We start from the raw sequence: 27,844 nt of genomic DNA on the forward strand, positions 1-27,844 counted from the left end.
GAAGCTCCGCTCTGGGTCTCGCATTCGCCGTCCTAGGTGGCACAGACAGTGTCCAGGAGCCTGGTGTCCTGCCTCCTGGCTTCCCTGGCTCAGTGGCCCGGGAGACCCGCAGTGCCCAGGGAGGAGGGTGCCCACCCGGACTGGCTTCCAACAGCCCACTGCGAGGGCATGAGGGGTGTGGAAGGAAAAAGACAGCATCTGCCCTCAAGAAGCTTACACTGGAGCAGGGACGACAGTCAAGTAAAGCAGAATGAAAATATTGGGGCACAAAGAAATACGCTGAGCACATCTCAGTCCAGCTGGGACCCGGGAGGGTTTGAGGAAGAGGCGGCACTTGAATTGTATTTTAAAAGGATGAGGAGTCATCGCTTCCGGGAGGGGGTAGGACCTCCAGACGGAAAGAACCGCAGGTGCAAAAGCATGGAAGCCCACGGTGCCAGAGAACCACAGGTGACCCCTTCTTCGGGACAGAAGCACCAGGGAGTGTAGGAAGGTGTGTGAGAAACGGGGCGGGTGAGCCACCAGGAGCCAGAGCCAGGCATCTGAGCTTGTTCTCCAAGTCCCGGGGAACTGCTGAATCATTTCATATAGCCAGGATCAGATTTGCATCTTCCAGGAGAACTGGGGATGGATTTGGATGCGGGCCCTAGAGCAGGAGAGAGCTTGATTAGGAGCCTGTTGCCAGCCTCCTCCCAGATAGCAGCAGTGGGAACCGGAAGAATGAAAAGGCTTGACAAACACTTGAGGGGAAGAGCCACTTGGCTTCAGGAGGGATTGGGGAGTGGGGAGGAGTGGGGAGGAGGTGTCTTGGGTGACCTCAGGTTCCTGGCCTGGGGAACTGGGCAGATGATGGAAGCAGAAGGCAAGGTTGATGAGGAGAGCCATATTTATTGAGCACCTCCAGTGTATCAGGCACTTGGTGCCTCCCATATTATCTTATTTCTCACAGTAACCTGTGAAGTAATACTATTGGTTATTCCCATTTTAAATGAGGAAACTAAATCAAGAGATTCAATAACAAAGTAATAGGGTTGGGATGATGAACACACCTGCGCCTGGCAGAATGCATCATCCCCATCTGAAGCTCCAGTGAGGTTCCCCAGGCTTCTCTCCATAGAAAGTACACCCACTACCACTGGCTCCTCCTCGCCTCCCCAGATCCTACATGTGGCATCACCCACATGTTTAGTCACTGTCACCAGATCTTTAACCCACCCCACTTCACCCCTAGGACCTTGCCCGGAGCAGCCAGGGTCAGGAGGCCACAGGGCTCTGCAACCCTGGTGCCGAGATTCCCACCTTCTCAGTCACAGTACAAAACGGGAACCGAGATACTGCGAGAAACAATCAGAGAAAGCACGAAAATGGATGTGGTCCATTTGGTAAAAAAAAAATTTTTTTCATTTTAATGGAACAGTGACATCAGAGGGTCAAGAAAGGTCTTCCTTGACCCAACCCTGTGCTCATTTTCTGCGGGGAAAGGGGCAGAGTTCTGGAGCGAGTGTGCCCCTCCCATAGAGGAAACTTCTCCAGCTGTTTCCCTTTCCCAGCCCTGGCTCAGGAACACCCAGGCCAACCCAGGGAGCCACGAGAGACAGACGGGGAGGGACTCCTTGGGGCCCCAGCCTCACTACCCCACACCTTGCACTTGGGGAGGGGGTGGGGGCATTAAGATTCTGTTGCTTCCAGATTGCCTCTCCCCAGCCTTCCGGGGGAAGTAAAATTGAGATAAAGGGAAGAAACAGGTAAGTGACCTGAGACAGTTCGCCAGCTTTCTCTTGGGAGAATTGTTAGGCCTAGAGAGCCCTGGCCTCAGCTAGCATCCTTGAGCCTAATTAAATGGGGCCACCCAAAGTCACACAGCCAGCAACTGGCCCAAGGCCTGGCGGTAGGTTATGAGACGGTTTGAGGCAGAAGTGAGGCCTCTCACCTCCCGGACACCCTTAACTGTAGGAAAGATGCTCATCATGACCCCCGAGAGCTGTCTGGGTCAGGGACCTGAAATCTGGGGACAGAGCAGTGAGAACCCCATGGCATCAAGAGTCCAGGCCCCTGCCTGTGTTCCAGGCTCCAGTAAAGCTGCCACTGCCTTCGTAGCTTCTGGAGGCACAAAGGTCCTTACCAGGCCTCCTGGGGACCTTCCCTCATCTAACGTCTCCACCCTGGGTTCTATCTGCACCGCTGTGCCTCTGGTCTTAGGTCTCTGTATGTCTTCTTATAAATGAACTATCTTTGACCTCAGAGCAAGAGGTACTTGAGGGCCATCTCCTCTATATCCTTCGGGGACAGCAAGAGCCCTGCACTCAGAAGGCATCCTCAGCACACAGAGATGAAAGCAGTGTGCCTCCAACTGTTGGCCACAACCTGGTAATGGGTCATGAAACCATGGCCAACCTCTTAAAAAAAAAAAAGTAGAATAAATAGAAAGTATCACAGTGCACACACATAGCAAGGATAAGTATTATCCCAAGAAGCTTTTGTTTCAGTTATCTCATGGTCCAGAATATGTTTCTTGCTGTGGGTCACTGAACCCCTGGTCCAGAGCACTAGTTAAGACATAGACTCACAGCAAATACAGAAAGAAAGGCTGCCTGCTCTGTGTCGGGCACTATGCTAGATCTAAAATGAACAATACAGTTTTAATCCATCTGCTGGTGGGGAAGGCATAAGCAAACTATCTGCAAGAAATGATGCTAAGTGCTCTGAGAGACTATGTAAGAGACTATAAAGCCCTGGTGTGAAAGTAGGTATCTGGGAGGGTTTCCCAGAGGAGGTGATGCAGTCAGAGTTCTTAATAAGAAAAGACAGTAACAAGGGGAAAAAAAAAAAAAGAAGGAAGAAAGAAAAAGAAGAAATGGAAAAAACAGTGACTAGATTCTGGTATCTCTTCCATCCTATTGATAGGAAAAGAACAATGGTAAAGTGTTAAGATTCAACTCTTAAAAGTCTAAAGACAACTTCTAGGGAGTTACCTGGCAGTCCAGTGGTTAGGCCTTGACACTTCACTGTTCTGGACCCAGGTTCCATCCCTGGTCAGGAAATAGGATCCTGAAAGCAGCCTGGCCCTGGCCAAAAAAAAAAAAAAAAAAAAGAACTTCTAGTCCTGCCTCCTCTTCTTAACAAGCTATGAGACCTTAGGTGAGTCAGTTAATCTTTCCAGACCCTGTTTCCTTGTCTACAAAATGGGCATATCTACTCTGTCAACCTCAAAACAGTAAGAGATCAAACATGACAGAAAATGTATGTTAAAGTACTTTGTAAAGGGATTGTCTCCATGGATGAGGAAATGACAGTGTAGAGAGAAAGGGGGAGGGATTGTCTCCATGGATGAGGAAATGACAGCGTAGAGAGGTGAAGTGTCTTGTCTAACACTAGAGAGCAGGAGGAAGGGAGTGTTGGGGGTGAGAGTGGGTGGGGCGGGCGCCCCTCAATCCTCTGTCCTCAGCTTCTGCCTGCACTCCCCCTCCCCTCGCTGCAGCTGAATTCCCCACAAGAGGGTGGGGGCAGGGCCCAAAAGGCCCCCTAGCAACCTATCAAAAGTTTTACCTTAAGGATCTTTTAAGGTTTTTATGACCTTTTTCACAATGGTGGGAGGTAAATACATGAGAACTCCTCCCTTTCCCCCTCTTTTAATGAATTAGGATCTACCCAAACTCAGTGTTTAAAGTTACATAAGCATCATTCAGATCTCTGTACCAGCTTTCACTTTGGAAAAACTGCATTTCCATTAAAAGTGTTATATAAAAAGGTTTTGTGTATGTATGTGTAGGAACAGAAGGAACAGGTACGCATGAGCACTGTTAAGGCACTCAGGCGCATATGCATCACAAGCTCACCTGTCCTCATGGGGAGCAAGTTTAAGATGTGACCTGCTTGGCCGGCAACCCCCAGTGAGACCTGGTGCATATTGGGCAATGGGAACTACAGCAGGAAGGCCATCAGCTGCCCCAACCTCCCAGGGGCCAGAGAAATCCTGATCTTCCGGAGAGTTTTCCCCTTGACAGTCTGAGTCTCATCCATCATAAACTACGGAGGTTGGAAGTAGCTCCGAAGCCACCCAACGCAGTCTCACTGGACGTCAACTCTCCCAAGGCCTGACTTGAGCAGCTCCAGTGCTCCCAAGGCGCCCATGTCACCTGTGGGTAGCTGTAGCTCACTGGAGAAGCCCTGATGTGAACTGAAATTTGCCTTTCTGGAGTCCCCACTTCTTGGGAACAAATGTATACCCCTCAACCACTATCGAGTCCAGGAGTCACAGCCAGCAGGAGTGCGCCTGGGGCCTAAAACCACGGAGGAAGGGCAATTAAGAGTCCACAGAGCTGAAGCTTTAAGCTTAGAGACTTCTATCCATCCAAACTGAGACTGGTACTGTGGGGGAGGGGGAGCGAAGCGCCCAGGGGTGGGTTGAGAGGAGGGGGTGAAGGGAAGAAGCCTTAAATGGGAGTAAGTGAAAGGCTTTGAGCAAAGGCTGGTTCCTTAGGTCTCATTTGTTGTGTTGGGAGTCAGACCATCCCGAGGTCAGTTCCAGCTCTGATACTCTTAAAGTCCTCGGCCTACTCACACACACCACACACACGTATCCCTTTCTGGTTTCGGTGGTTGTACTCTTACGTGAAACGGGGGGGGGGGGGGGGGGCGGCAATTCGAGCACCGATCAGGAAGTAAAACAACCGCCCGAAGCCTCTCTATCATCCTGGTCGGACCTGACTTAGGCTTGGCGGCTTGCTTGGCTACCCGAAGGGCGCAACCATTCCACCGTAAGCGGGTAGAGACACCCAGACAGGAACACCCCGGTACAGAAGAGAGAAACGTGAGCTTTGGAGTGTCCTTTTAAGTAGTTGGGAAGGGGGTGTGGCCGAGAAGACTGGGAGGCCGCAGCCCGACGAGGGGGGAGTGGCCCGGGGCGTGGCCTTAACGTCTGGAATGTTGTTGGGTCCTCGCACCGCATAGTAAGGAGGGGCCCCGCCCCTTTTCTCGGAGAGGGCCAATCGGAATGCCGGAGCGGTTTCAAGTCTCCCCCGCCAGCCAACCCGCCCGCCACCCCACCCCCCTCGGGGATTCGCTTTTTCCGTAACAAAACTGCAAAGCTCCGGATGTTCCGCAGCCCCGGCGGCTCACAGGTGGAGGGGCCCGGGGCCTAGGACTGTGCCCCGAAGCGGGAAGGGCCTGCAGGCTGTAGTGAGGCCGGGTCCAGAGCCTGGAGGCGCGCGGGGGTGGGCGCTGCAGCCGCGGGTTGTTTATCTGGAGTACGGAGGGGAGGGGGGAGCCTGGAAACCGCCCCGTGTCCCATTTCCTCCTCTTGTTTTCGCTCCGGATTCTCCATGTTGGACCCAAACTGAGGAGCCCGGAGCTGCCGCCGGGGGATCGGGGCTGGGGGCACCCGGGAGAGCCGCTACCCGGGTCGCCCGCTCTCCATACAGGCCGCCTCCCTTCCCGGCCCAGGGAGGGAACAAGAGCCGGGATGTGAACAGCAGTGGGAGTCGGAGTCTCGGGAGCCGGAGCCTGAGCCGGAGCGGGCCCCCGCCCAGGCCCCCCAGCCCAGCCCAGCCCAGCCTGTGCGCCCGCGCGTCCTCCCGCCCAGCCAGCCCGGGCCCGCGGGATTGTTAGATGGAACACGGCTCCATCATCACCCAGGCGCGGAGGGAAGACGCCCTGGTGCTCACCAAGCAAGGTAGGGGCAGCAACTTCCCAAAACTTTGCGTCGCCCCCGGGCGGGGAGGGGGCTAGCACAGCGGCGAGCCCGAGTCTCGGCCCCTGACCTCCCGGGGCTCAGAGTGGGCGATTCTGACCGGATCCCCCGCTCCGTCCGCCCCTGCGTCCTGGTGCGCACTCAGACCCGGCAGAGGGCTGCGCCGGGGCCCGGGCTCCCTGCGCCCTAGGGGGAGGGGCGTCATCCGCGCAGCTGTCACCCCTTTCTGCACCCCCCTCTCCGGGCAGAGAGACTAAGGGGTGAGCGCACGAAGCGCGAGCCTCCTCGCGTCCATCCTCTCCAGAGTTAGGGGGTGGGGTCGTCACTTTCCCGCACCGGAGCGCGCGGCTGCCCCAGGACTACAAGGACTGGGGAGGGAAGGGGAAAGAGGGGGTCCCGGGCGGTCTCGGCCTAGAAAGGAGCCGGGACTGGAGTCCAGCACTTCCCAGCCCCACCCCCCAGCCCCTCACCCCCCTCACCCCCGCCAAAGCTCGGGGTTGCTCAGGCAGCGGGCGGTGACGGCGTCCGGCGGGACTTGGGACCAAGTTCACCGCCCGGAGGCGGGGGCGGCCGCGGTGGGGGAGGGGCCGAGCCCTGGCTGACCGGACCTGGTCGGCCCGCGGCCGTTTGCTGGGCCAGGGACCTCGGCGCGCGGGGCTTTCGCCGGGCGGCCTCCTGCCGCTTTCGCTGAGCAAACAAGCGCGACCCCAAGGCCCGACCGGAGCCCCTCCCTGCCCCAGTGCGCTTCCCCGGGGCCGCCGCCACACACACAGAGCCGCGTTTGTTTAGCCCGAGAACGGTGTCCCTGGTTACATAATTCGCCGGATGGCATCAGACCCGGCGTGTTTCTGAATCGCGCTGCGAAAAAGTGCGAGTTCTCGGTGGGCAGCGGATAGCGGCCCCCGCCTTCCTGCGGGTCACGGGGAGATACGAGGGGGGTCTCGGGCCCTCTCTGGGTGTGGGTTTGGGGACTGGAGGGTGATTGGGCCGAGGCCCTTCCTAGGGACGGGGAAGGTGGGGGTTCGAGGGTGGGATCTTTGAGTTTGGTCCTGGAGAAGGCCCCGAAACTCTTTCCCCCTCCCCCACGTTCCTCTTCGGGCCTTGAGGAATGTGTCTGGAAGAGCGGACAGAATTTCCGCGGGGAATAAGGACTAGCGTCTTTTTTTTTTTTTTTTTTTTTTTCTGGAGAACTTCCCAGACTGGGGCCACCTGGCCTGGGTAGGCTGGGGAGCTCACGCTCTTGGGACCAAATTCGGAGCGTCCCTGCTCATCCCTCGATCCCCCAGAACAGGGCAAAAAAGGCCCAGTGCTGCAGTTGGACATACTGAGGCCCAGTGCCTTGTGAGGGGCCAGCCCTGGGGCCTCGGTGTAGCCCCGGAGCCCCCTGTTAGGCAACATTAGTCAGCAGATCATTTATTTCGGGGGTTCCTGGTCCCAAGGAGCACCCCCAACTTGCCTAGAGGCTAAAAAGCTGGGGTGGTGGTTTTACCATTCCCTGATTCCTTTGGTGAAATGCTGGGGGGCGGGAGGCAGTGCGTGCTTCCTGCATCAGCTGGCCCTACTTAAATAAGCCTTGCCTACTCAAGATCCCAGAGCCCCTGACTCCCTGCCCTCCTGGCCACATCACTAACCAGGCTTCAGCTTCACTCCTCCTCTGGCTGCCCAGCTGTGCTGAGGGCTGAAGAGGGGAGGCTTTCTGTTTTTTATAACTTCACTCCTGACTGTTCCCGCTCTCTTCCCAACCTCGTCTGAGGAAAAGACTCCAAGTGCTAGCCAAAAATGAAGAAATGTGTAGATGGAGGATCCCAGAGGGGGCAGTGTTGATGAGAAGGGGGAGAATTGCCCTGGGCCCACTCTGGGCCTCCCCTCCTCTAAGGGCTCGGGAAGGCGCCCTCCCAGGGAGAGGACCACACCAGCAATGGGGGAAAGCTGGACTGCTGAGCAGACAGCCTACCAACCAGAGCTGCAAGTTTCACCCACCAGGGCAAGTGGTGGGGAAGAGGATAGCAGAAAGCAGGCAGCTGGCTTCTTGACAGTCTTTAGCTGCTGATGTTGGTTGAATTTTTAGTTACAGTTTTCTTTTTTGTATGTGTTGGTTTATCCTTCAAACTTATCCCTGGAGGAATCTGAATCTTCAAGCCGGCAGCTTGGGGGTCTCTCTCCCCTGTAATTCGACTGCATTCCAGAGAAGACATGCTTTCTTCCTGAACTGCTTGGGCAAACGGCAACCAGCAAGCCAACTTTCTGATTCCTTCATCCTTTACAAACAAATCCTGCCTCTTAAAAAAACAAAATAAAAAAGTTGGGGTGGGGAGCAGATGTTTTCTCTCTCTTTAAGAGTTTGGCCCTCTCTCCTCTCCAGTGTCCTATCTCTAGACTTCAGCCTCCCTTTGGAAAAATGGGGAAGGAGTACTGAGACAGTTATTAATCAGTAAAGTTCTAGAAAAATACAAATGGCTCCTAGCTTGGGTGGTTTTTTAGTGAAGTTGTTTGCAGGGTTGTTTTTTTTTTTTTTTCTTCTTTTTTAGCATTCTGCTCTCAGAGCTTTAAGGCTGGCTGGGTGTGTTGATGATTCAAAAGTAATTACAGTAGGGGAAGTAGAACAAAGTTGCTGAAAGCATTGATGATGAAAGGACCCAAATTGGACCATCTCCCCAGACAGATGGGTGAAATGGCTCGCTGGTACAGCAAGGATAGGGCTGTGTGGTAGGTATATCAAAAGTGAAAAAGGAAAGTTAGTATCACTTTGGTTAGGAAAGCGCCATTTATGGCAGACATTCAAAGATGTCTCCCGGTTGCTGGGAGACTGTGCCTTCGGCTTCGGGGTTAGATGGGGAGAAGCCAAGGGAATAGGTTAGTTTATAACCTCCCGGGGTGAAACGCTAGGGTGGGGCAACCTCTTCCAGAGCCCCTCTATGGGAGTTGGGACCGCTTCTGTTTTGTTCTGTGGACCTGACGCCCCTTCTTTTCAGACAGTTGATGATGCTTTGCATTGTCTTCTCACATGTCTTAGCACTAGGTTCTGGTAACTGACCATCCCTAAGGGTTAGGATGGTGGCAGGTGTTTCTAACTCTTGCTTCCTCCCTATACAAGGGAGAAATTCTGACTTATTCACTCACGTAAAAGCTCAGACACGTTTCACTATAGTTGTAGCTAGGCCCTTAACTTGAAAAGTTTGGCTTTCTTCCTCAGCTTGCTGGGTGAGCGTCCAGGGTGTGTGTTTATAGCTGGCTCCTCCCGCCCCATGAGTTCCTCTCCCCTCCTGGCCCAGCCTCCGCCGTGGCCTCTTTGTGGCCACCGAGCCTCACTCCTGTGTCTCCTTTGGAGTTGTTGCCCCACCTTGGAGTGGGGTGGGGGCCTGGGTGGTGACTGACACTTGTGTTTATTCCCTGCCAAAGCAGCCCAAGGGAGCCCTGCTAACGCAGCAACCATGTTTGTGAATGCCCGCCTTCCTGGGCTGGGAGTTTGCAGTTCTGCTGCTGAGTCTGACTTGGACAGTTTGCGGTGGAGCTAGACTCGGGGATTGCCGTGAACACCCCTCCAGAGATGGCAGAGGTGGTCGTGTCCCTGACTCCTGTCTCCTCCCTCTCAACTATAGGGGTCTTAAGCTAAATGGAAGAGAGGTCCCTTTGCATCCTCCCAGTGGGACCTTCCAAATCCCTTATGATCACAAACTTTGTTAAAATGGTAAATAGAAGTAAGTTGATGCGCCCAATCTTTCTGTGAAGAGTTAGTACATGTGTTCATTACTAAGCAAGAGAAAGACAGTATGTATTTATATGTAAGTATATGTCCCTTCCCCTTCTCAACTTTCTTCCTCCTAGGTTTTGGGTAGGTTGAGCTATTGTCTTATAGTCTCATCTAGTCTCTTGGGATGGAGAGGGGATTGGGGAGGGGAGGGTGGAAGGCAGGGGCAGCAGTTAAAAGTGTTCGGAGAATTGCTGGGGAGCTGAATTGGTTGCTTCTGGCCTGGGTGCAAATCCCTGCTTTCCCCATTTACAGTGAGACTTGACAGATCACTTCTCTGTTCTTAGTGACTTTTCTGTAAAATCGAAGTATTGGTCTCTCCACATATGTAATGCCTGGTACTTAGTAGATGATTGAAAAATGTTAACATCCTTCTTTACACAGCTAGACCAGCACTCCAGTGTCCCTCCACCCCCGAAGGACACAGTACAGGCAGCAAAATACCCATGTGGGCTTTATCGTTAGAGACCGGCGGCCGAGGGTCGGGGCACGGACGTGGGAGGCGTGAGCCTTCCGGGGGGTCGCAGCTTTGCTGCACAGGCGCCCCTGTGCCCCGTGACACTGCGTGGGAGTCTGTGCAAGTGGAATGTGCCTTGGGCCTTTGCTCTCTTTCTGGAGCCCAGGCATCCAGGCTGGCAGGAGGCCAGGGAGCCACACACCTCCTCTGAAGAGTCCCTGAAGTCTAAATCTTCTGAACAGTTGCTCAGTCCCTCAGAAATGGGTACAGTGAAGACTTGAGACAACTGTATGCTACAGTCTTACTGTCTGCGTTCGCTTTAAGAGTTAAAGAACCCAGTGAGATTCCGTGTGTGTGTGTGTGTGTGTGTGTGTGTGTGTGTGTGTGTGTGTGTGTGTGTGTGTGTGTGTGTGTGTGTGTGTGTGTGTGTGTGTGTGTGTGTGTGTGTGTGTTAGGAAATTCTGGTAACAAGGAGAGAAAAAGAAACTGGGGTTTTGAAGAGAAACAGATGTTCCCAGGCCGTGTCTTTGTTTCTGTGTCTTTGGGGTGAAGCTTGAGAAAGCACAAGCGGCCCTAAAGTGCTTCTTACCCTGTCTCGGGCTGGCCGCCGGCTCAGGGAGCGCAGTGTTAGCTCGCCTGTCCTGGGGACGTGGGATTGGGTGTGGCCCTCTTCTGTAGGGGAGGAACAGTTCCCAACTGAGATGCAGAGGAGTTTATTACCATGCACATCTTAGGAATGAACTAGTAGAAATCAAAGAGGAGAAAATGATTGAGCACCGGAAGCCTGTCTGTACCAGAGGCCAAGCAGAACAGAGTTTCTTTGTCTGGCCAAGTGCCCAGCCCTTCAGGTCTCACTGTGCCTGTTGAGGTCTGTTAGGCAGAAGGGGCACTCCAGCACGCACACGGCCTCCGGGGCAGGAGTGACAGGCTTGTTCTGTTTTATTCGTCAGCTGTTCTAGGGCTCAGCCTCAAACCTGATCTCTCCTTCCCAGGTGCTGCTAGTCCCGTCTCCTTCCCTACCCCAAATCAGACTTTGCTCTTACTCCCTTTTTATTCAATGCCTCTTTCTCTTTTGCATCCTATAGAATTTCTCTTGCCCACCCACATAGATCTCAGGGAACAAATGGGGCCCCGAACCCAATGAGAGCCAAGCAGATTCATGAGAAGGCTCAGAGCGTGTACCACAGATGTTCAGAAGTGTCTCCTGGGTATGCTGAGGGGGCTTGGGCCCCCTTCTCAGGAACAAGGACCTATAGTAAGAGACGGCAGGCTTGGGTCTTTTGACTCTGTGATAGAATAGAGCAAGTACCCCTAGAAAGGAAAATCAGGCTCTGGGGTGCAAGTCCCCTGAAGCCTGCAGAGACACTGAGGCAATGGGATGTAGTGGGAAAAGGGACCTTGGGTTCTCTAACTGAATCACCCTCCGGTCCTGGAAGGGTCAGTCAAGGACCACTGGCAGCCTTTAGACATTGGCTCTTAGCCAGGGACACACATCAGACTCTCCTGTGACACTTACTAAAAATACAGCCTCCACCTGGGTCCTACTGAATCAGAGGATGAGCAGGTGGGCCGGGCATACGCGTGTTCCAAGTGCTCCCTGAGAGTCTGACAGGTGTCCCTGGAGAAAAGCCAGGTGAGCGCAGCAGGGGCCCAACTGCCTGCTCAGCCGTGAGCGTGAAGAGGCCCTGGAGGGGTCCAGTTTTGCTGTTTGTTAACCACCCCGTGGCTCCTCACAGGGGGTCCAAAAGCTTTCTGAATGGACGGTCATGGTCCTCGCTTACCAATAATGATCACAGATGATACTTGGAGACCACTTACCTTTTATATCTAGTGTCTCACTTAAGCCTCAGGGTGACCTTGTGAGTTAGGAATGATCGCCTCTGGACAGGTAAGGAAATCCTCCGCCAAGAAACCAAGCACCTTTGTCCATGGGAACGCGGCCGGTTCGGGGCAGCTCGGACTGACTGAGTCAGGCCTGACCCTGACCCCGGCCCCTTCTCTTCATTGTGCAGGCCACCTCTCAGGGCACCTGCTCAAGCTTCAGGCGGCCTGAAGCCGCCTCGTAAGGGACCATGCAGCATGGCCCTTTCCTGATCGGCCTTCAAGCAGACAGCCCGGGGCGGCTGTGCCTTAGGCAGGCCCACAGGCTGCATGAGCGGCTGAGCTGGGGCAGGCGCCAGGTTTCCTGATGTCCAGCTTAGCGCTGTCAGAGGACATATCGAGATGGGTGGGTTGGTCCCACGTGCAGCTGGGCTGTGGGGGGAGCGGGTGAGTGACCCTGTAGGTGGGACAGACTCCCTGGCTGGCTCCTTCCCGTTCGTTTGCACGGGCCAGCCAGGAGAGGAAGGAAGGAAGGAAGGAAATGGTTGGCCACCCTCAACGAGAGAGAGAGTGCGTGTGTCTGTGATCGGTTTTTGTGGAGTCTTGGAAAATGCCATTTCCCAAGGTTGGCCCTGCCATGACCTCTGTGTGACCTCTGAAGTGAGAAGAAAGCTCTGTGGCCTCTTTCACTGTGGCCGTTTTGAGATGGAGCCTGAGATAAGGGTATGAAAGTTTCTTGTGCTAAAGGCAAGCAGCTGAGCTCACGGAGTGTACCGCTAGGGTCAGGACACACCCAGATCACCTCTGAGAAGTAGGTGATGTCAGTCTGCCCGTCTTACGGAGGAGGAAGCTGAGCCCTGAGGCCACACACCTTACGTGCGGCAGAAGCAGGATGGAAGACCGAGTCCGTGACCCCTGTGTCACCGCCCTGCTCACTGGTCAGCGGAGAGATGGTCGAGGGGCCCTTGCAGTATCCTGGGCCTGCGTTCTGTTTCCATCTCAGGCTCACGCACGTGTTGCCTCGAACAGGCTCCCGAGCTGGGGAGAGAAGAGGCTCTAAGGTCTTCAGGTCTTCACCCTCCAGGAACTGGGCAGAGAGGAGACCGGGGCTGGAGCGGCCACTGAGAGGGTGTTCGTGTCCTGCTGGCAGGCTTCCTCTGGCCCGAGGCTTTGCTCAGCACCTCCTCGGGAAGAGGAGGGGGAAGACGAGGGCTCGAGGAGGGAGGGATGGCTTCCGGTCCCCAGACGACATCTCTGGCCTCGCAGGCGCTGCCCTCAGTGAGACCAGGGCGGGGCCAGCCCCTGGGCTCTCCTGGGGGGCGTCTGCGTCTGCCCCTGCTGCTGCGCTGGGCCATCCGCCCACTTCCTGACCCGCTCCCAGAGCCCCCTGGTGGGGGTGTGTCAGCCTGCTCCTGACGCACCTGTGAGGAGATGCTCTGGCCCAGGGCCTGTTCCTTCTCCTGGGAGCCCCAGCCTGTTTCTAAAATATGTTAGAGCTGCCCGGAAGGGTGTTTGGCCAATAACTCCTTTAAAGGCTGACTCTGAAGTTGACCCAGTTATCTTGGTCCTGTTCTAGAAGTTGCCAGGAGTGCCTTGCTTCCAGGACTGAGTTGGCCTTGAGGGAAGGTCCCTGAAGCTGTGGCCCCGTGTCGGGACCGGTGACAGGGCCGCCAAAGGGGGCAGGGGAAAAGCAGACGAGGTTGCCTGTGACCGGGTCCCCCACTCCCACCCCACGGATGGCCTGAAGGACCCAGGACTGAAAGAAGTCCTCCTTTCTTAGGAGAGAGGCAGAGTCAGGGAGCCCTCCTGCCCTGGCAAGAGCTGATGCAGGCGTCTGTGTAGGCAGGACAGCCCCGCGGCTGGCCGCAGGGATGGTGCTCGTACAGAACACGCCGGCGTGAGCCAGACAGCATAGCTAGAACTTTTTAAAAGTCCGTGCCGTCGGCCTCACGGCTGCTCTGTGGAACCAGGGGGCCGGTGCTGAGCCGGCTGAGGCCCCGCCTGCCTTGCCACCTGGAGGGAGCAGTGCCAGCAGCCGGGCACCGCGGCGCCGCCTACAGCCTTCCCTTGTTTCTGGTCTTTCCTGTGTGGGGGCCGTCTAGGCACCTCTCGCCTGGTTCCCCTGCCGACTCACCTGATGGCCCAAGAGCTCTTCCGTCCACCTGGCGCTTCAAGGCCTCTCCTCAGCCAAGGCGCGGATGCCGCGTGCTGGGGACCCGGGAGGACTCCTCTCCACGGGGAGCCCCAATCAGATGCGTCTTGGCCTCAGGTCCCAGGCAGCTGGCCAGCAAAGGCCGGAAACGCTCCAAACACGCTCCTTCCTCCAAACACTGAGGGGAGGGAGGCCCTCCGAGAGGCCATTTTATATTATAGTGATAGCCCGGCGACAGCCTTTGCTGTGGGGGGATGAGGGATGGTGGCGAGAGAAGCACTTTTGAGGGGTGAACCAAGAAAGCCTCCTTCTGCATGAATGGGCTTGTTAAAGCCCGACAGCCCGAGAGCTCGCCTTCTGCCGAATCCCAGGCGGGTATGTGAGGAGTTCCTTTGCTGGGACACGAAGCTGTGTTGTTGGCAACTGTGATATCTGAGCCTGACCTTCAGAAGGAGGTTAAAAATAGTGTTGTCCTGGCAAAGCCATTCTCCATCTGTGTGTGTGTGTGTGTGTATACATGCACGCATGTTTATGCACTAGCTTCTTAAGAGGCAGAGGCAAATAGCATCCCCACCTGGTGCTTCTTGGGGGCAGACACAGGGGGAGAGACCATTCTTTGTCTCAACTGGAATGGCCTCACCTGCTTTCCTGTTACTTGCTGATGCCAGCCAGGGAGTTGCAACTGGAAAACAACTTTTGTAGTGAACTGGGGAGGAGGTATGGGGTGGTTTTGACTTTTTGAAACCTGCTCAGGATCAGAGCTCCTCTGGCACCGTTCTTACTTTCTGTTCTTGAGCTTCAACCTCGTGCCGGGGTGGGAGGGCCCACAGGGACGCCACAGTGCGGTCGTTTGCCTAAGACTACTCATTAAAACAGGCATGGGGTTTAGGGTCACTCTGCATGGGCGTTACTGTGCTTGCTGAGTTTTATCTGTCCTCGCAGTCAGGAGTGGTCGTCTTGTTATCCCAGTTAGCGGGTAAGGAAGCTGTGTGGCTAAGTGGGTACCTGGCAGGGCCTGGCCCCCAGCCCTGGTGGTCCTGGGGGGAGGGGGGCACTGCCTCTCCCACCGGCTTTCTCTTCACATCCTGCCTCAGTAGGAAGCCTTGCAGCAGTGAGCTGAAGGGGTTCCGGGCCCCCCTTTTCTCAGCGACCTGCACATGTTCTTCTTAAGCCAGAGGTCCCCCCATCAGATCAGTGCCTCAGACCAGAGGTTCGGAACAGGGGGCGCAGGAGCACGTCAGTAACGGAGCTCTGTGGTACCCACCGGAGTCCTGCCCTCCCTCACCGGGGAAGCCGTGTGCTGTGAAAGCCCCACGGCCTGTACTCCCACTGGTGCCAGGCTTCCTCTCCTGGGGAGAGGGTGCGGTCCCTGGCTGTCAGGAGCGCAGTGCCGAGCGCAGGCTGAAAGGAGTCCTGTGACCGGCTCTTTGACACAAGGCTCAGATCCCACCCTGGGTGTTTCCCCTCACCCTTAAACCCTCTCAGCACGGTGGATCTCTGACCAGAGGTCCTGGCTGCAGCTTCTCCCCCCTCCCCCACTGTCCTCTTGATCTCCCAGAGGCGTCTGCCGGTCAGAGTGGGTGCCAGACCCGGGTGGGAGTGAAGGGGGCCTCAGGATGGAATCCCAGAGCCTCGTACTGTTTCACCCCGAACCCCTTTCAGGGACTGCCCACAAGGGCAGCAAAGAGGAGGGCCAAGCCCCAAGTTACCCTTCACCGGCCCAGCCCAAAGAGGAGCAGAGCAAACACTCTGAAAGGGATCTTGAGAGTGCCCACCGCTTCCCACTTGTTGCAGGGATAAATGCTCACAAGGCCTGAGCGTTGGGGACCCGACAGAGTAGTTGAGAGCCCTGCCTCTGGGTCCAGGCAGATCTGGGTTCAAATCCTGCTCCGCTGTCCTGCCACCTGTGTAACCTCGCGCAGGTCACTTCACCTCTGTGCTTCAGTTAGCCTTCTGTGAAGTGGCGGATTAGTGCCTGTAGATGGGCTTGTAGTGAGGATTAAATGAAATAGTGATGTCAGGTGTCTTATCACGGGCCTGGCACGTCATTGGTGCTCAGTAAACGTGACTGAGGCCCAGAAGGACTGAGTGGCTTGCCTCAGGTGCTCAGCCCTTCCGTCTGCCCACCTCTCCTCATAAGGGAGCTTCTTTCTAACTCTTCTGGGCAGTTGCACAGAAGACTTCCACAGGCCGTGGAGGCCCCAGAGTCACTGACTCAGCCAGAGTTCTGAGCACCAGCTGCTTAGAAGCCGGAGGCCGTTGCAGGCCCCGTCAGGAGGCAGCCATGTTAGGGGGAGGCCGAGGAGGCCCTGGCGGATTCTCAGTGGCCGTGTTTGTAAAGGTGAGGGCAGTGGGGCCCCAGAGGGGGCGGGGTGGTGAGGGACGCCTGGGGTACTGACCTTGCTGCTGTGGGTCTGGGGTCCCCTCCTGAGGCTCCGAGCGCCTGCCCTCAGGGTCACGGCATTCATGGTCTCTGAGGCCCAGGGGCCGCCTGGCCACACTGTGTTTGTGAGGAAACCCTCATCCCCTGCAGAGTCTGGACCAAGCGAAGGCGCCTCCAGGCCCCCCCCCCCCCCCAGCTCCCTCTGAGGCTGCAGCCCTCCTGCCTGCTGGGCCTCCCGCAGTGGGAGTCAGTGAGGCCTCTCCGTGGCCCCAGCCAGCTGCCCCTTTCACCCTCCCTGCCTCCCAGGATTACTCAGCCTTCACAGCGTCTGTCACTAAGATGCTGAGTGCATTCTTGACGGCCTCTCTTCAGGAACGGCTTGGGCCCTGTGGCCTTTTAAGAAAGGCTCGGTGCCTGGGTTAAGCCTCTGATTGTGGTTCAGCGTGAAGAAACCATAAGCCAGAGGAAAAGTGATGGTTCAGCTTTGGTCTCGGAGCTCTGTGTCAGCGTCCGCCTGAGTCCCGGGGCTTGGTATTGATCGTGGGCCATACAGACAGGTGGAGAAACTGTCCTTTCCCTCTGATTTCTGCATAGATTATTCAAAGTAGGAAAAAGTTCAAGGAACCTCTTACCTTGCGGTCTTTAAGTCCTGGTCTCTGCTCACAGGTTTGTGTCCTGGACTCAGGGGCCTTCGGCAAGGTCTCCAATGCAACTTCTTCCTTCAGGCCAGGATCCCCAGTCCCTGGAAATCTTGTTTTTTCCACCAGGGCCAAGAGCTCAAGAGTGATATCCAGGTTTTTAGGCTAATCGCTGGGGAAGCCTGAACATGTTCTGAAAGGTTATAAGTGGTCATACCAGTGTCAGGGGATCTGCCTGATCCAGGGAGGGGAGAGGGCTAGGCTGGACCGACCGGTGCCCGACCTCAGCCTCTCTGTTGAGCCAGAGCTGAGTCAGTTGTTCCGGGGTGGTGCTGACTGCCGCTTGACTGATGGTCAGCAGCCATTTCCTCATCCTTGGTCCCAGGATCAGAGTTTGGTTTTCCCTGCTCTCCAGGGGCTCAGGCAGCCCAGGAACTGGGTGGTAAATGTCTCTTCCGTCACTTCTGTAGGAGCAGCCTCGGAACAGGTGCAGCACACCTCCTGAGGGCTGAGCTGAGGGGGCCTGGCGTTGCTGGGATGGGGTTTGGGCACCACCTTGCCTCCCCTTTCCCTTCCTAAACCCAACAGCACGCGGAAGGTTGTCCTCGCTGCCACGTTCTGTTTGTCCCCTGCCCCGCCAGGGGTGGCGGCATTCCTGGCGCTTATTTTCCTGCATTGGAGTTTGCCTTCTGCCTTGAAGTGGAGTGAGGTGGATTGCAGGAGGGCAGACCTGTGGCCAAGGCCCACTCTGGCGGCAGCGATGCAGTGCCACCTCCTGGCCAGAGAACACAGCCTGGCTTCCTGCTCCTGCAGCACAGTTGCTGAACAGTTCATCTAAAAATAAAAGGAACTTCAAAAAGATTTTCCAAAGCCTGTTTCTGGTTGATCCTGTAATACCTATAGCTTTTTGTATCAGCTTGACCTTTCTGGGACTGCTTTACCAAGCCTCTGATTAAGATGGCTTTGTATTTCCAAAGCCCAAATTGTCAAGGCAGGGCTTAGCAGTTACAGCCTAGAAGCAGGGACATTGACCCAGAACCCAGTGCTGGATGTATGTGTCCCAAGAGAGTGACCTTCTTGTGGTCTTGGAGGAGAGGGAGTGGTAAGGAAAGTGGCTGGAATGTGGGAAGGACACAGGGGTGTGAACAAAGCATGTAGGTTGTTCTTGAGACTGAAGCCGTTCTGCTTTCTAGTCTGGGCTTAGTGCTGCCAACTGATCAGGCATTGAAGGAAGCTGACCCAGAACAGGACAGAAGCTCTGCTAACTTGAAGGGGTCTAGCTCACTCCCTTCTCTAGAATGGGTAGTCTTCTGGGAACTGGTGGTAGAGAGGATATTTGGTTTTGTGAATTCATCTTGAGGGTTTCCTTGGTGTGCTATTATCAAAGTGGATTCTGTACCTGGCCCCATCTTTCAGTGCCCCTTCCCCCACTGTGCAATTAAGAGCAAATTTTATGCAGCTCATTTCCCAAACCAGGGACTGGGGATTCCTGTGTTTCTACTTTACAGAGATGTTGGAATAAACATGTACATTTCACTGGTGACTGTATTTGGTTGTTCACCTGGCCCGTACCATGTGCCCCAGTGGAGCTTACAGACTAGAGGGAATACAGCGTGGGAAGTGGGCATCCATGGATACCCTGTAGCTAACGCCTCTGTCATTCCCTCCTCTCTAGGCCTGGTGTCCAAGTCCTCTCCTAAGAAGCCGCGTGGCCGTAACATCTTCAAGGCCCTCTTCTGCTGTTTTCGTGCCCAGCATGTTGGCCAGTCAACCTCCTCCACTGAGCTTTCCCCCTACAAGGAGGAAGCCAACACCATTGCGAAGGTAGCTGGATCCAAGGTGGTGCGATGCCAGCAAGGACGGGACTGCCGTGGGCAAGTCAGGGTCACTGTAACCCCAGCAGGAGGGCAGGCCAGCCTTGCCTTCGTCCGAAGATCTCTGGCCCAGAGGAGGCCCTTCCTCTGTCCTTCCCATCATGGGACATCCTCCTGTTGATTCCCATTTGTGGTGTGCGCCACCTGGATGTCCCTGTGGTTTCTGAGGGCCCCTGTAATCCACATTCTTCCAAGTTCCCGGAACTGTGCAAGGCACTTTGCATATGTTGTCTCATATGACCCATAGCAGCCTTGCAGATAGACAAGGATTTCAGCTCACAGACATGAAAACTGAAACCTAGAGGGTATATGAAGCCCCTGAAGAGTTATTGGTTAGTAAATGGTAGTATCAGGATTTGGACTCAAATCTCTCTGGCTTTAATTCCTGTGACTGTTGTTTTTATTTTTAACTAAGCAAAGACCACCTACAAGTTACCTTTCAAGGAACTTTCAGGGAACCAAGGAATTGAGATTCTGTCACATTTCTTGATAACCCCTTGCAGGACTCTGAGCTGTACCTGGTAGAGGCATTTGGAAATATGTAGGGTGTCTTTGATTCTTATAATTACCAGAAGATATATCCGGCATCTCAGAGGTGGGGACAGAAATTCTTCTTTCCCCCTAGGCCATTGGTATTTCTTTCTGAACCGCCAAGTTTTAGCTGTCCTTCTCTTTCAGAGCCAGGCTATAGACATGTACTTCACTATCCGAAACAGGGAAATGGTTAAATGAAGTACAAGGTGACAGTATTAGCTGAACTATTAGCTTTTACTAAGAGTTCACAGCAATGTGAAAGTGTTGAGTTGCAACTTTAAGTCAAAAAGCAGAAAGCAAAATTACCTATCACGAGGGGGAAAGACTGCTAAAACAGGCTTGAAGGAAATGCAGTAAAATGCCAACATTGTTTCTCTTAAGTGCTAGGATTTTCATTTTTCTTCAGGGTTTCCATTAAGATCACTTACTTGCTACAACCATAACATTTTTATTACTAGCCAAAGGCAGAAACAACATTTCTGATCTCTGCAGTCTGTCTCCCTTCACATTTTAGAACCACAGCGTGGGCTCACATCGGCTTCCTTGTGTCGAGGCTCAGTGCGTGCACACACACACCCGCTGTCTATGCCCCCACGGAGAACATAGGAAAAGGACAGGTTCTCAAGGAAAAGCCTGGGTTTCTGGACTGAGCAAGAGGCTAGGCCCCTGTAGGGAGGGGTTCTGACTGTGCAGCGGCGTCAGCTGCGTGGGTTCCCGGTTCCTCTGAGAGGCAGTGGCAGGCAAGCTCAGGGGCCCTGCCTTCTCCACCCTGCGTCAGGCCTCCTGGGGGAGGGAGACTTCGGCCCCTTTCCTGCCCAGCTCTGAAGGACAGTCACTTTTGTCATGTCAGGGTTTTCCAGGGGGCTGGGATCTCGGGGAGGAGACTCCCCTGCAAGGCTGCGTGGGCTTCAGGCACCAGGAGAGGCACCGGCGGCCGGCGCTGACCCCCTCTCTCTCCCGCAGGCGGACCTGCTGCAGTGCCTCCAGTACCAGTTTTACCAGGTGAGTGCAGCCTGCGGTGTGTGCTTGGGCGCCCCGAGGCCTGGCCACCCCTGCTAACCCATGTGCTGATGTCCTGAGGCCTGTGTCTTGCTGGCTAGATCCCCACCTGGGAGTTGTTTGTCCCAGACATTGGCTGAAGGCCCACGATGCGCAAGGCATTAGATCGTGGAGGGGACAGCCGGCCTCCACCTCCAGTATCCGATCACTGCACAGGCCCTGGGGAGGCGGAAGCAGGGAGTCCGTCTCTGCTTGTTCTCCTCTTGGTCTTCTCGCGTCACCTCTCTCGGGTTGAGGTGGGGGGCATCTTCTGTCTCCTCAGTGGGCCCAGCTCTGCCCAGAGTTCTGTTGAGGGAAATTAATCTTTCTTGGTGGCAGATTCAGCACCTTGGCTCTGGTTTTAGATTCCAGGGACCTGCTTGCTCCCAGAGGTGACAGAGGAAGATCAGGGAAGAATCTGCGTGGTCATTGACTTGGATGAAACCCTCGTGCATAGTTCCTTTAAGGTAACGTGACCTCTGGAGCCCTTCCTCACTCGTCCCGGGCTGTCCTGGGAACCTGACTCAGGTGCCGTGAATTGGCCTCAAGTTGATGCCGGAGGAGTGATCAGAGACGGGAGGGCCGGCCTCTGGGATGTGGCCACACTGGCATCGCAGAACCTGGCGGCCGCTCCAGAGCACATTGAGCGGGAGCTGCTGCTCCTTCTGGTCACTGCCGACAGGCCGCATCCGCCCCGTGTCCCAGCACAGGCGCCCGGGCTCTGTACAGGTCAGGCCCGGAGGAGAGCTGCGGGCCGGGAGTCGGCCGTGGGCCTTGTCCCCGCCTGCCTTGTCAGGACGTTTGTTAACAGGGCCCAGGGACTCTCAGCTCAGGTAGAATTTGCAGGTGGTGGTGGAAGGTAGGGCAAACCAGAAGGGATACTGCAGCCTGTACTGCGGCGAGAGCCACTGGTGGGGCGGCAGGCGCTTCTGGAGCCTCCGAGATCTGACCCTCCCCCTCCTCCCAAGGGACGGGCCTTGGCCAGGACTGGGGTGTGGCTGGGCTTCTTGTCCCTTTCTCTTGAGCTGACTCATTAACTCCTCTGCCTTTCAGCCAATCAGCAACGCTGACTTCATAGTGCCTGTGGAGATCGAAGGGACCACTCACCAGGTAAGCGCTGCCGGGCCCAGGGGCCCGGGCTCCTCTGTGCCTCAGGGCTTGTGTTCCGGCAGCTGGTCCTTTCCTGTGACTTCAGTCTCTCCATTGTTATTGGCACCTTGAACACTGAAGGCTTTCTCATCTTAAAAAATTCAACCCAAAAAAAAAAAAAAATTCAGCCCCCCAGTCACCTCAAGCTGCCATTTTTATTCTCCTTGCAGCCAAACTTTTCAAAAAACAAGTGCTATTTAATAATAGTAATAGCTATCATTTTCTTAGCTGCCCTGTCCCCACTGAATGTGACCAGTGCTGTTAACGCTTTATTACATTTTCTCTGATCTGGAGAGTTGGTGTCTCTGCCTGTTACAGGCAAGGAAGCCAGCACTGGCTATGTTTTCCTTCCTCCCCTGCCCACCCGTTCCATCTAGCTGGTGAATTTTCTTCCTTCCCAGCTCGGGCATCCCCTCCTCTGTATCTCTTTATGCAGCTCCCTCCCCTTGGTCCCTACACTGGATTCTGACACAATAAATGCTCAGTACACATCTATCAAAAAACAGTTGATTCTAAGTAAGAGCAGACTCTGGGCCTGTATAACCTGCTCAGTCCAGGGTTAAGGATCTGTGGTGTTGCTAGTCAAACAGAAGAGTTACTTGTAGGGAAATGGGGCTTGAGGCTCCCATGGGTGGTTGTCACTCTCCTCTGTCCATTAAAAGTTCTCTTCACCCCACTGCCCTCCTCCCAGCTGAGGTGCTCCGCCAGGCCCAGTGCCGGACTCTGAATGGCAGCCCTTCACAGTCTGCTTGAGGGCTTCCCTGCCGGCTCGGATGGTAAAGAAGGCAGGAGACCCGAGTTCACCCTTTGGGTTGGGAAGATCCCCTGGAGAAGGGAACAGCAACCCACTCCAGTGTTCTTGCCTGGAGAACCCCCACTAGAGAATCCTCTAATCCCCAGGGATGGGGAGCCTGGTGGGCTGCAGGTCCAGGGGTTGCAAAGAGTTGGCACCACTGAGCGACACACTTGGGTGTGTCAAGATGCACAAAACTCAGAGGAGACAGGGCGCGTCTTCAGACAGACAGACACGGTGAGCTCCTGGCCAATAAGGAGAGGTGTGGATGACGGAAAAGGGCGAGATTTAATGATTGGGGGTGGCGGTGGTAGTGGGGCGTCTACGTGCAGAAGTTGGGTTTCCAGCAGTGTTGAGAGGATGCCAAGCTTGATGAATAACCAGGAAGAAGAGAGGACCTGTTAAAGGTTAAAGAAATGACAAATGAGAGGCCCAGTTGTGGCTGCCTGGAGCAGAGGGTTCCTGCTGCAGAGCTGGGAGGGTCTGGTGAGTGATGGCCAGTCCAGGACACCTCCAGGGGGAAGAGTCATAGAGGCACACACTCCTGAGCTGGGAGAGGCCTGGGTCAAAAGAGCTTTGAAGGGATGGTTCTAGGAGCACCTACGTAGGCTGGATGACAGGAGAACACCTGGATGGGGGCAGGGACACAGACCCACGAGGGACAAGCACCCGGGACGCGTCCTGGCCATGCTGTGCGGGGTGATGAAAGGCGACACCAGGGGTGGGCTGGCTGGCAGGAGCAGGCACAAAGTGGGTGGGAATCACAAGGACATGGTGCTACGGGGTATTGGATCTGTGGTCACGAGAGGGGAACAGGCCACTTTTCCCCTGGTGCATTTCAGAGAAGCTCTGCAAGGGAGGGCTTGAGGTTAGGAAAGATCTGCGACCTTGCCTGACGGGGACCTGGACTGACTATCCTGCCAGAACCATGGATAGGAAACTCCTGCCGAGGCTGTGGCTGGATTCAAGTAATCCAGGATAGGCTGTTTCCATCTGTGAGGCCTATTCTTGATTACTTGTTTCTGGAGGCAGCTGATGGTTCACCGCCGGAAAGAGATGGCTCCTGGGACCTGAGGTGTTTTTGTTTCCTTTTGAGCTGGGTCAAGGTTGGGATCACCAAGCCGCCAGGAGCTTGGTGAGGAGCTGATGCTAGCGCCCCGGCCTGTGGGGCAGCAGGCTGCTGGCCAGCTGGTCCAGAGGCGGGGTCGTGCGAGCATGGACTGCGCCAGTTCTGCGCCTGCTTGTGCGAGTGATGATGGGGCCTGCCGCGGCGCAGCGCCCCCCACACAGGGTCTCCAGCAGTCCGCTCTGCTGCTCCTCAGGTGTACGTGCTCAAGAGGCCGTATGTGGACGAGTTCCTGAGGCGGATGGGGGAGCTCTTCGAATGTGTCCTCTTCACCGCCAGCCTGGCCAAGGTATGGGCGGCGGGGGCGAGGGACCAGGAGCAGGTGTGGCAGCTCCGCAGGAGGCCCCGGGGAAGTCAGGACCGCGTCCAAACAGAAAGCTGCCTCTCTCCTCCCAGTATGCCGACCCCGTGACGGATCTGCTGGACCGGTGTGGGGTGTTCCGGGCCCGCCTGTTCCGTGAGTCCTGTGTGTTCCACCAGGGCTGCTACGTCAAGGACCTCAGCCGCCTGGGAAGGGACCTGCGGAAAACCCTCATTCTGGACAACTCGCCTGCTTCCTACATTTTCCACCCGGAGAATGCAGTGAGTGGCCCATACGCGCGAGCGGCCGGGCTCGGCAGAGCCCCTGTCCTGGGAGGGGAGGGGCGGAGAGGCGGGGAGCAGTGCAGCACCCCGGGTGAGCGGCCGAGCTCCAGGGGCTCCGGAGCAGGAGACTCAGGCCGCCCTCCCCTCCCAGGTGCCCGTGCAGTCCTGGTTTGACGACATGGCGGACACCGAGTTGCTTAACCTGATCCCGATCTTTGAGGAGCTGAGCGGAGCCGAGGACGTCTACACCAGCCTGGGGCAGCTGCGGGCCCCTTAGCCTTCCCCGCTGCCAGCCGCGGCCGTCCCAGCAGGGGCTTTCCTCACTGTGCCTTCATGATCAGCCTGACAGAGTGGAAGCGGGAACGTCTGACCAGACGAGGCCTGGACATAGACGTGATTGGAAAGAGCTTTAGGACAGGTTAGATGCTGAGTGGGCAGATAGCAGACCAGCGATAAATACCCAGAGCTCCCTGCTGTCTGCGTTGGGTTCCTGAGATGTGAGTGAGAGTCTGTGCACGCGCGCGTGCGTGCGTGCGTGTGTGTGTGTGTGTGTGTGTGTCTTGCCTTGAACTGTGGCCCCAGGATACACGCGTTTCCGGTTGGGGGAGAAGCTGAAGGATCGAGAGTCTCGTGGAGTTAGTCTGTCTCCTGCCTTCGCCCTGAGAGCCCCCAGGCTCTGCAGGCTTGAAGACTGCTGAAGGCTCCGTTGCCAAACCTGTGGCCTTTCCTCAGTGTTGAAAGGTTTATGCCAAGGAGAGAATGGGGTCAGGGGCTGCCTTCGGGTGCCCCAGGCATGCATCTTTCTGAAGCCTTTCTCTTGCCAGCTGCTGCAGAGAAGCGACATTGCTGGGAAGATGAAAGCTTGTGTCCTGAGCTGGTAGCTCCAGTGGCCATCAGGTCCTGTGGCCCGACAGCTGCCCTGGCCTCCAGTGGAGTGCCCCACTCGGGTCCTGTCTGCGTCTCCCAAGGCCCGGGCACCAGGCCTGCCTTCCTCACCACCTAGCCATAGTCTTGAACCTGTGGGGAAGGAGGTCTTCTCCCTGCCCTGGAAGAGGACAGATAACTGATTTCCGTTGACTCTGTTTTAAAATTCTCTTTCTAAATTCAGTGTTGGGCTGTTTTGTTTCTGACAGAGCTGCAGTCCTGGGCCTGGGTGCGAGTGGGAGGCCCCGGGGGTGCGGGGACGAGCAGGAGAGTGTGTCCGCGCGGCCTGTGCCTCCGTCTGCTCTTCAGGGAACCTGCTGGTGCTGCCACAGGACTGTCCCCGGGCCCCACCCCCCTGTGTCCTGGGCAGGGCTCTCCTCTCGTGTCTTCCCCCAGGGCCTGGCCTGCGCCGAGTGTCTTCTTCCTCCCTGGCGGGCTGGGGTTCTCTGCAGAGCCCCAGGCACGCCTGCGCTTCCTGGGCGGAGGGGCTGGGTGTTTCTCTGCGCTAGTTTGCCGACGGAACACACGTGCGCCCTGCCAGCAGCGACAGGTGCGCCTGAGCGCTCCACGCGCCTGTGCTTGGCAAGTCTCTCTGCCTTCAAAGTTTCTTAATAGTGAAATGCTTTAAAAAAAGCCACAAAAAGGAAGTTTCCCCAGGATGGAAAGCAAAAGGGGAAGAGCTGCTGTAACTGGGAGCACAACGGGTCCCCCAGAGGGAGCCCCGCCTCAGCATCACTGCCTTAACCGTGGCCGCCCCTCCCTCCTTCGGGTGGGAGTTCCTGTCACCCCCACCCCCTTTTCCCTGGAGACAGGTGTCGCCAAGCGTTTGTAAGTTGCTTCAGGTGCGAGAACTCTGCCCACTCAGGACTCACCCCCATTATCCCTTACGGTTTCCACACACTGGGCCAGTCTGAGGAGCTCATCAGGACCGGGCAGCGGAACAGCAGCTCGGGGTTCTGGCTGCCCAGGGTCCTCCGGCATCGTGACCCCCCGCCCCGCTGCAAGGTCGTCAGGCCTTCTCTTCCGCTTTGGCGTCACGTGAGTGGAGTAGGGCCCCCAGGCGTGTGTGGTCAGTTCCCCAGCGGCATTTCCTGGTGCCTGTGGGATCCTGCTCCATACAGGTGGGGAAAGAGGGCTCCAGGGCTGGCCAGGAAGGACATCTCCTGAGGGAGTAGGAGCTTCTGATTCCAAGCCCCTGGCCTAAGCCTCTCTTCTGGTATCACAGGGGGGCCTCTCTCCTAAGCCCCACTCAAAGGGTTAGCCCTCGGGCCAAATCTGCCATGGCGTCCAGCCAAGCTTTTTTGACTAAACAAGCAATAAGAGTCTCTAGGCTGACCGAGTTCCAAGGACCCTTTCTGCCCTCCTTTGGGTCACCTGGTCTCTAGGAAGAGCCAGTGCCACCCACTTTCCTGTCAGGCTTGTCTGAGTGCTCCGAGGGGTCATGACCAGGGCCCAGGATGACCTGGGAGTGCCCGCTACTTCTGCATGAAGCCCAGCTCCGCAGGCCTGTCTCACCAGACCCCTGCCCCGCCCCTGCGGTTCCTTACCAGAAATGCTGCACCCCTCCGCCCCCTCCTCCCTTCCCTGGAGAGGTAGCTCAGCCAAATATAAGTCTAAACGGGGTCCATCCGTGTGGACCAGGGCCAGCCTGAAGTCGTTACGTGCTTCCTGGCCTCCAGTTTCAGTGTGTTAGGGGCAAGAGAGGATTGCAAAACTTGCTCCTTAGAGGAATCAGGCCAGACTCAACTTGGGAGGAGGGCAAGATTGCAAGGAGGAGCCAGTTCACCCCAGGATCTGTTTCAGGGTTCCCTACCAGCACTTCCTGTTTGAGGCTGGCCTTTGGGAAGCAATAGGCCTCCAGGCCTGGCCAACCCCAGTTCAAGCCATGCCAGGAATCTGCCCACCTGCCAAGTTCAGTTTTTTAAGGTGCCTCTTCAGGGACACGGCGTGTCTCTCTGATTGGGCTTCTAAATCAAAAGCCTGATGTTCTGTCCCTCTCATAGGGGGAGCTTTGGACACAGGACCAGTTTGGAAAGGGTCAGGTGAGAGTCTCCACTCTGCACATTGTAGAGGGGACCCTTTGCGGGCCCGTGGTCCCTCACTAGAGAGGTGGAGGTGATTTGCCTTCAGTTAACCTGGGACCTTCTGTTTAATTCCCTCCTGCCTCCCAAAGATTTGGACCATTTTATAAGTGTATGAACTCACCTCTGTTCACAGTGGCCCCGAAGCTTGTCTGTGCTAACAGCATAGGAAGCCTAGAGGCGGTCATTCCCTGGGAAGTGGGTCCCGTTCTGTTTTGTTTGCAGCCCTAGCCTGTTTCTGAGGGGGCCTCATTCCGTGAGGCAGCTCCCGATCCCCCTCCAAGACTGTCGTGCGCCCCATGTCCCAGCCAGGCCAAGTGTCTGCAGAAGGTAAACCTGTTTTCTTTTCCCCTTTAGGTCTTCATTTAGTTATTTGTTACGTTGTCCCTCAGTTGCCTCTTTTGTAAAATGAGGTTTTAGTTTTGTCTTTAAAAAAAACACCGGTAAATACTTGCATTCAAGCCGGGGAGGCAGAGGTCTGGCCCCCTGCCACGTTCTCTCAGTGGGGCTTGCCCCTGGAGCGGACTCTCATCTTTGGGTCCCTGAGCTTCTTTGCTCCTAGTTGTCTCGGATCTGACCTGTGCCGCTCAGTCCCCTTCAAGACGCCATCTGGAGGGTCAGGGAGGTCTGCCCCCCACTGTGACTGGGCTCTGGGGTTCTGACCACCTTGCTTACAAGTCCGTAATTTGATAAATTTGTTGTATTCAAAAACTTGAAATGTAGGATGCCATTAAGTGTCTGTTTATATTTTTGAAATATTTGTATTACTTACAATTAATGAATAAAAGTGGGTTTAAAAAACCCATCCATGAATGGGAACTGTCTCCTGCCCCTGCTGTTGTTCATTCGGAA

General features: G+C 55.8%; 1 protein-coding gene and 1 long non-coding RNA gene across 2 annotated transcripts; one reads left to right on the forward strand and one right to left on the reverse strand.

The window, feature by feature from the left end:
• Positions 1-290: 290 nt before the first annotated feature.
• Positions 291-5,015, reverse strand: LOC110124890 (uncharacterized). The gene is made up of 3 exons (XR_002309909.2): positions 4,704-5,015; positions 2,973-3,065; positions 291-646 (listed from the first exon to the last, which is right to left on the reverse strand). It is a non-coding gene; the product is annotated as an uncharacterized lncRNA (long non-coding RNA).
• Positions 5,016-5,053: 38 nt separating this feature from the next.
• CTDSP2 (CTD small phosphatase 2) lies at positions 5,054-27,811 on the forward strand. The gene is made up of 8 exons (XM_020873566.2): positions 5,054-5,671; positions 18,564-18,712; positions 20,260-20,298; positions 20,700-20,801; positions 21,388-21,444; positions 23,599-23,691; positions 23,799-23,984; positions 24,139-27,811. The coding sequence occupies exons 1-8, from the start codon at positions 5,608-5,610 to the stop codon at positions 24,262-24,264; spliced, it is 816 nt and encodes a 271-aa protein (XP_020729225.1). The 5' UTR covers positions 5,054-5,607; the 3' UTR covers positions 24,265-27,811.
• The last annotated feature ends 33 nt before the right edge of the window (positions 27,812-27,844 follow it).

The sequence above is a fragment of the Odocoileus virginianus genome, chromosome 24 (assembly GCF_023699985.2).
Source record: "Odocoileus virginianus isolate 20LAN1187 ecotype Illinois chromosome 24, Ovbor_1.2, whole genome shotgun sequence".
Taxonomy (NCBI): domain Eukaryota; kingdom Metazoa; phylum Chordata; class Mammalia; order Artiodactyla; family Cervidae; genus Odocoileus; species Odocoileus virginianus.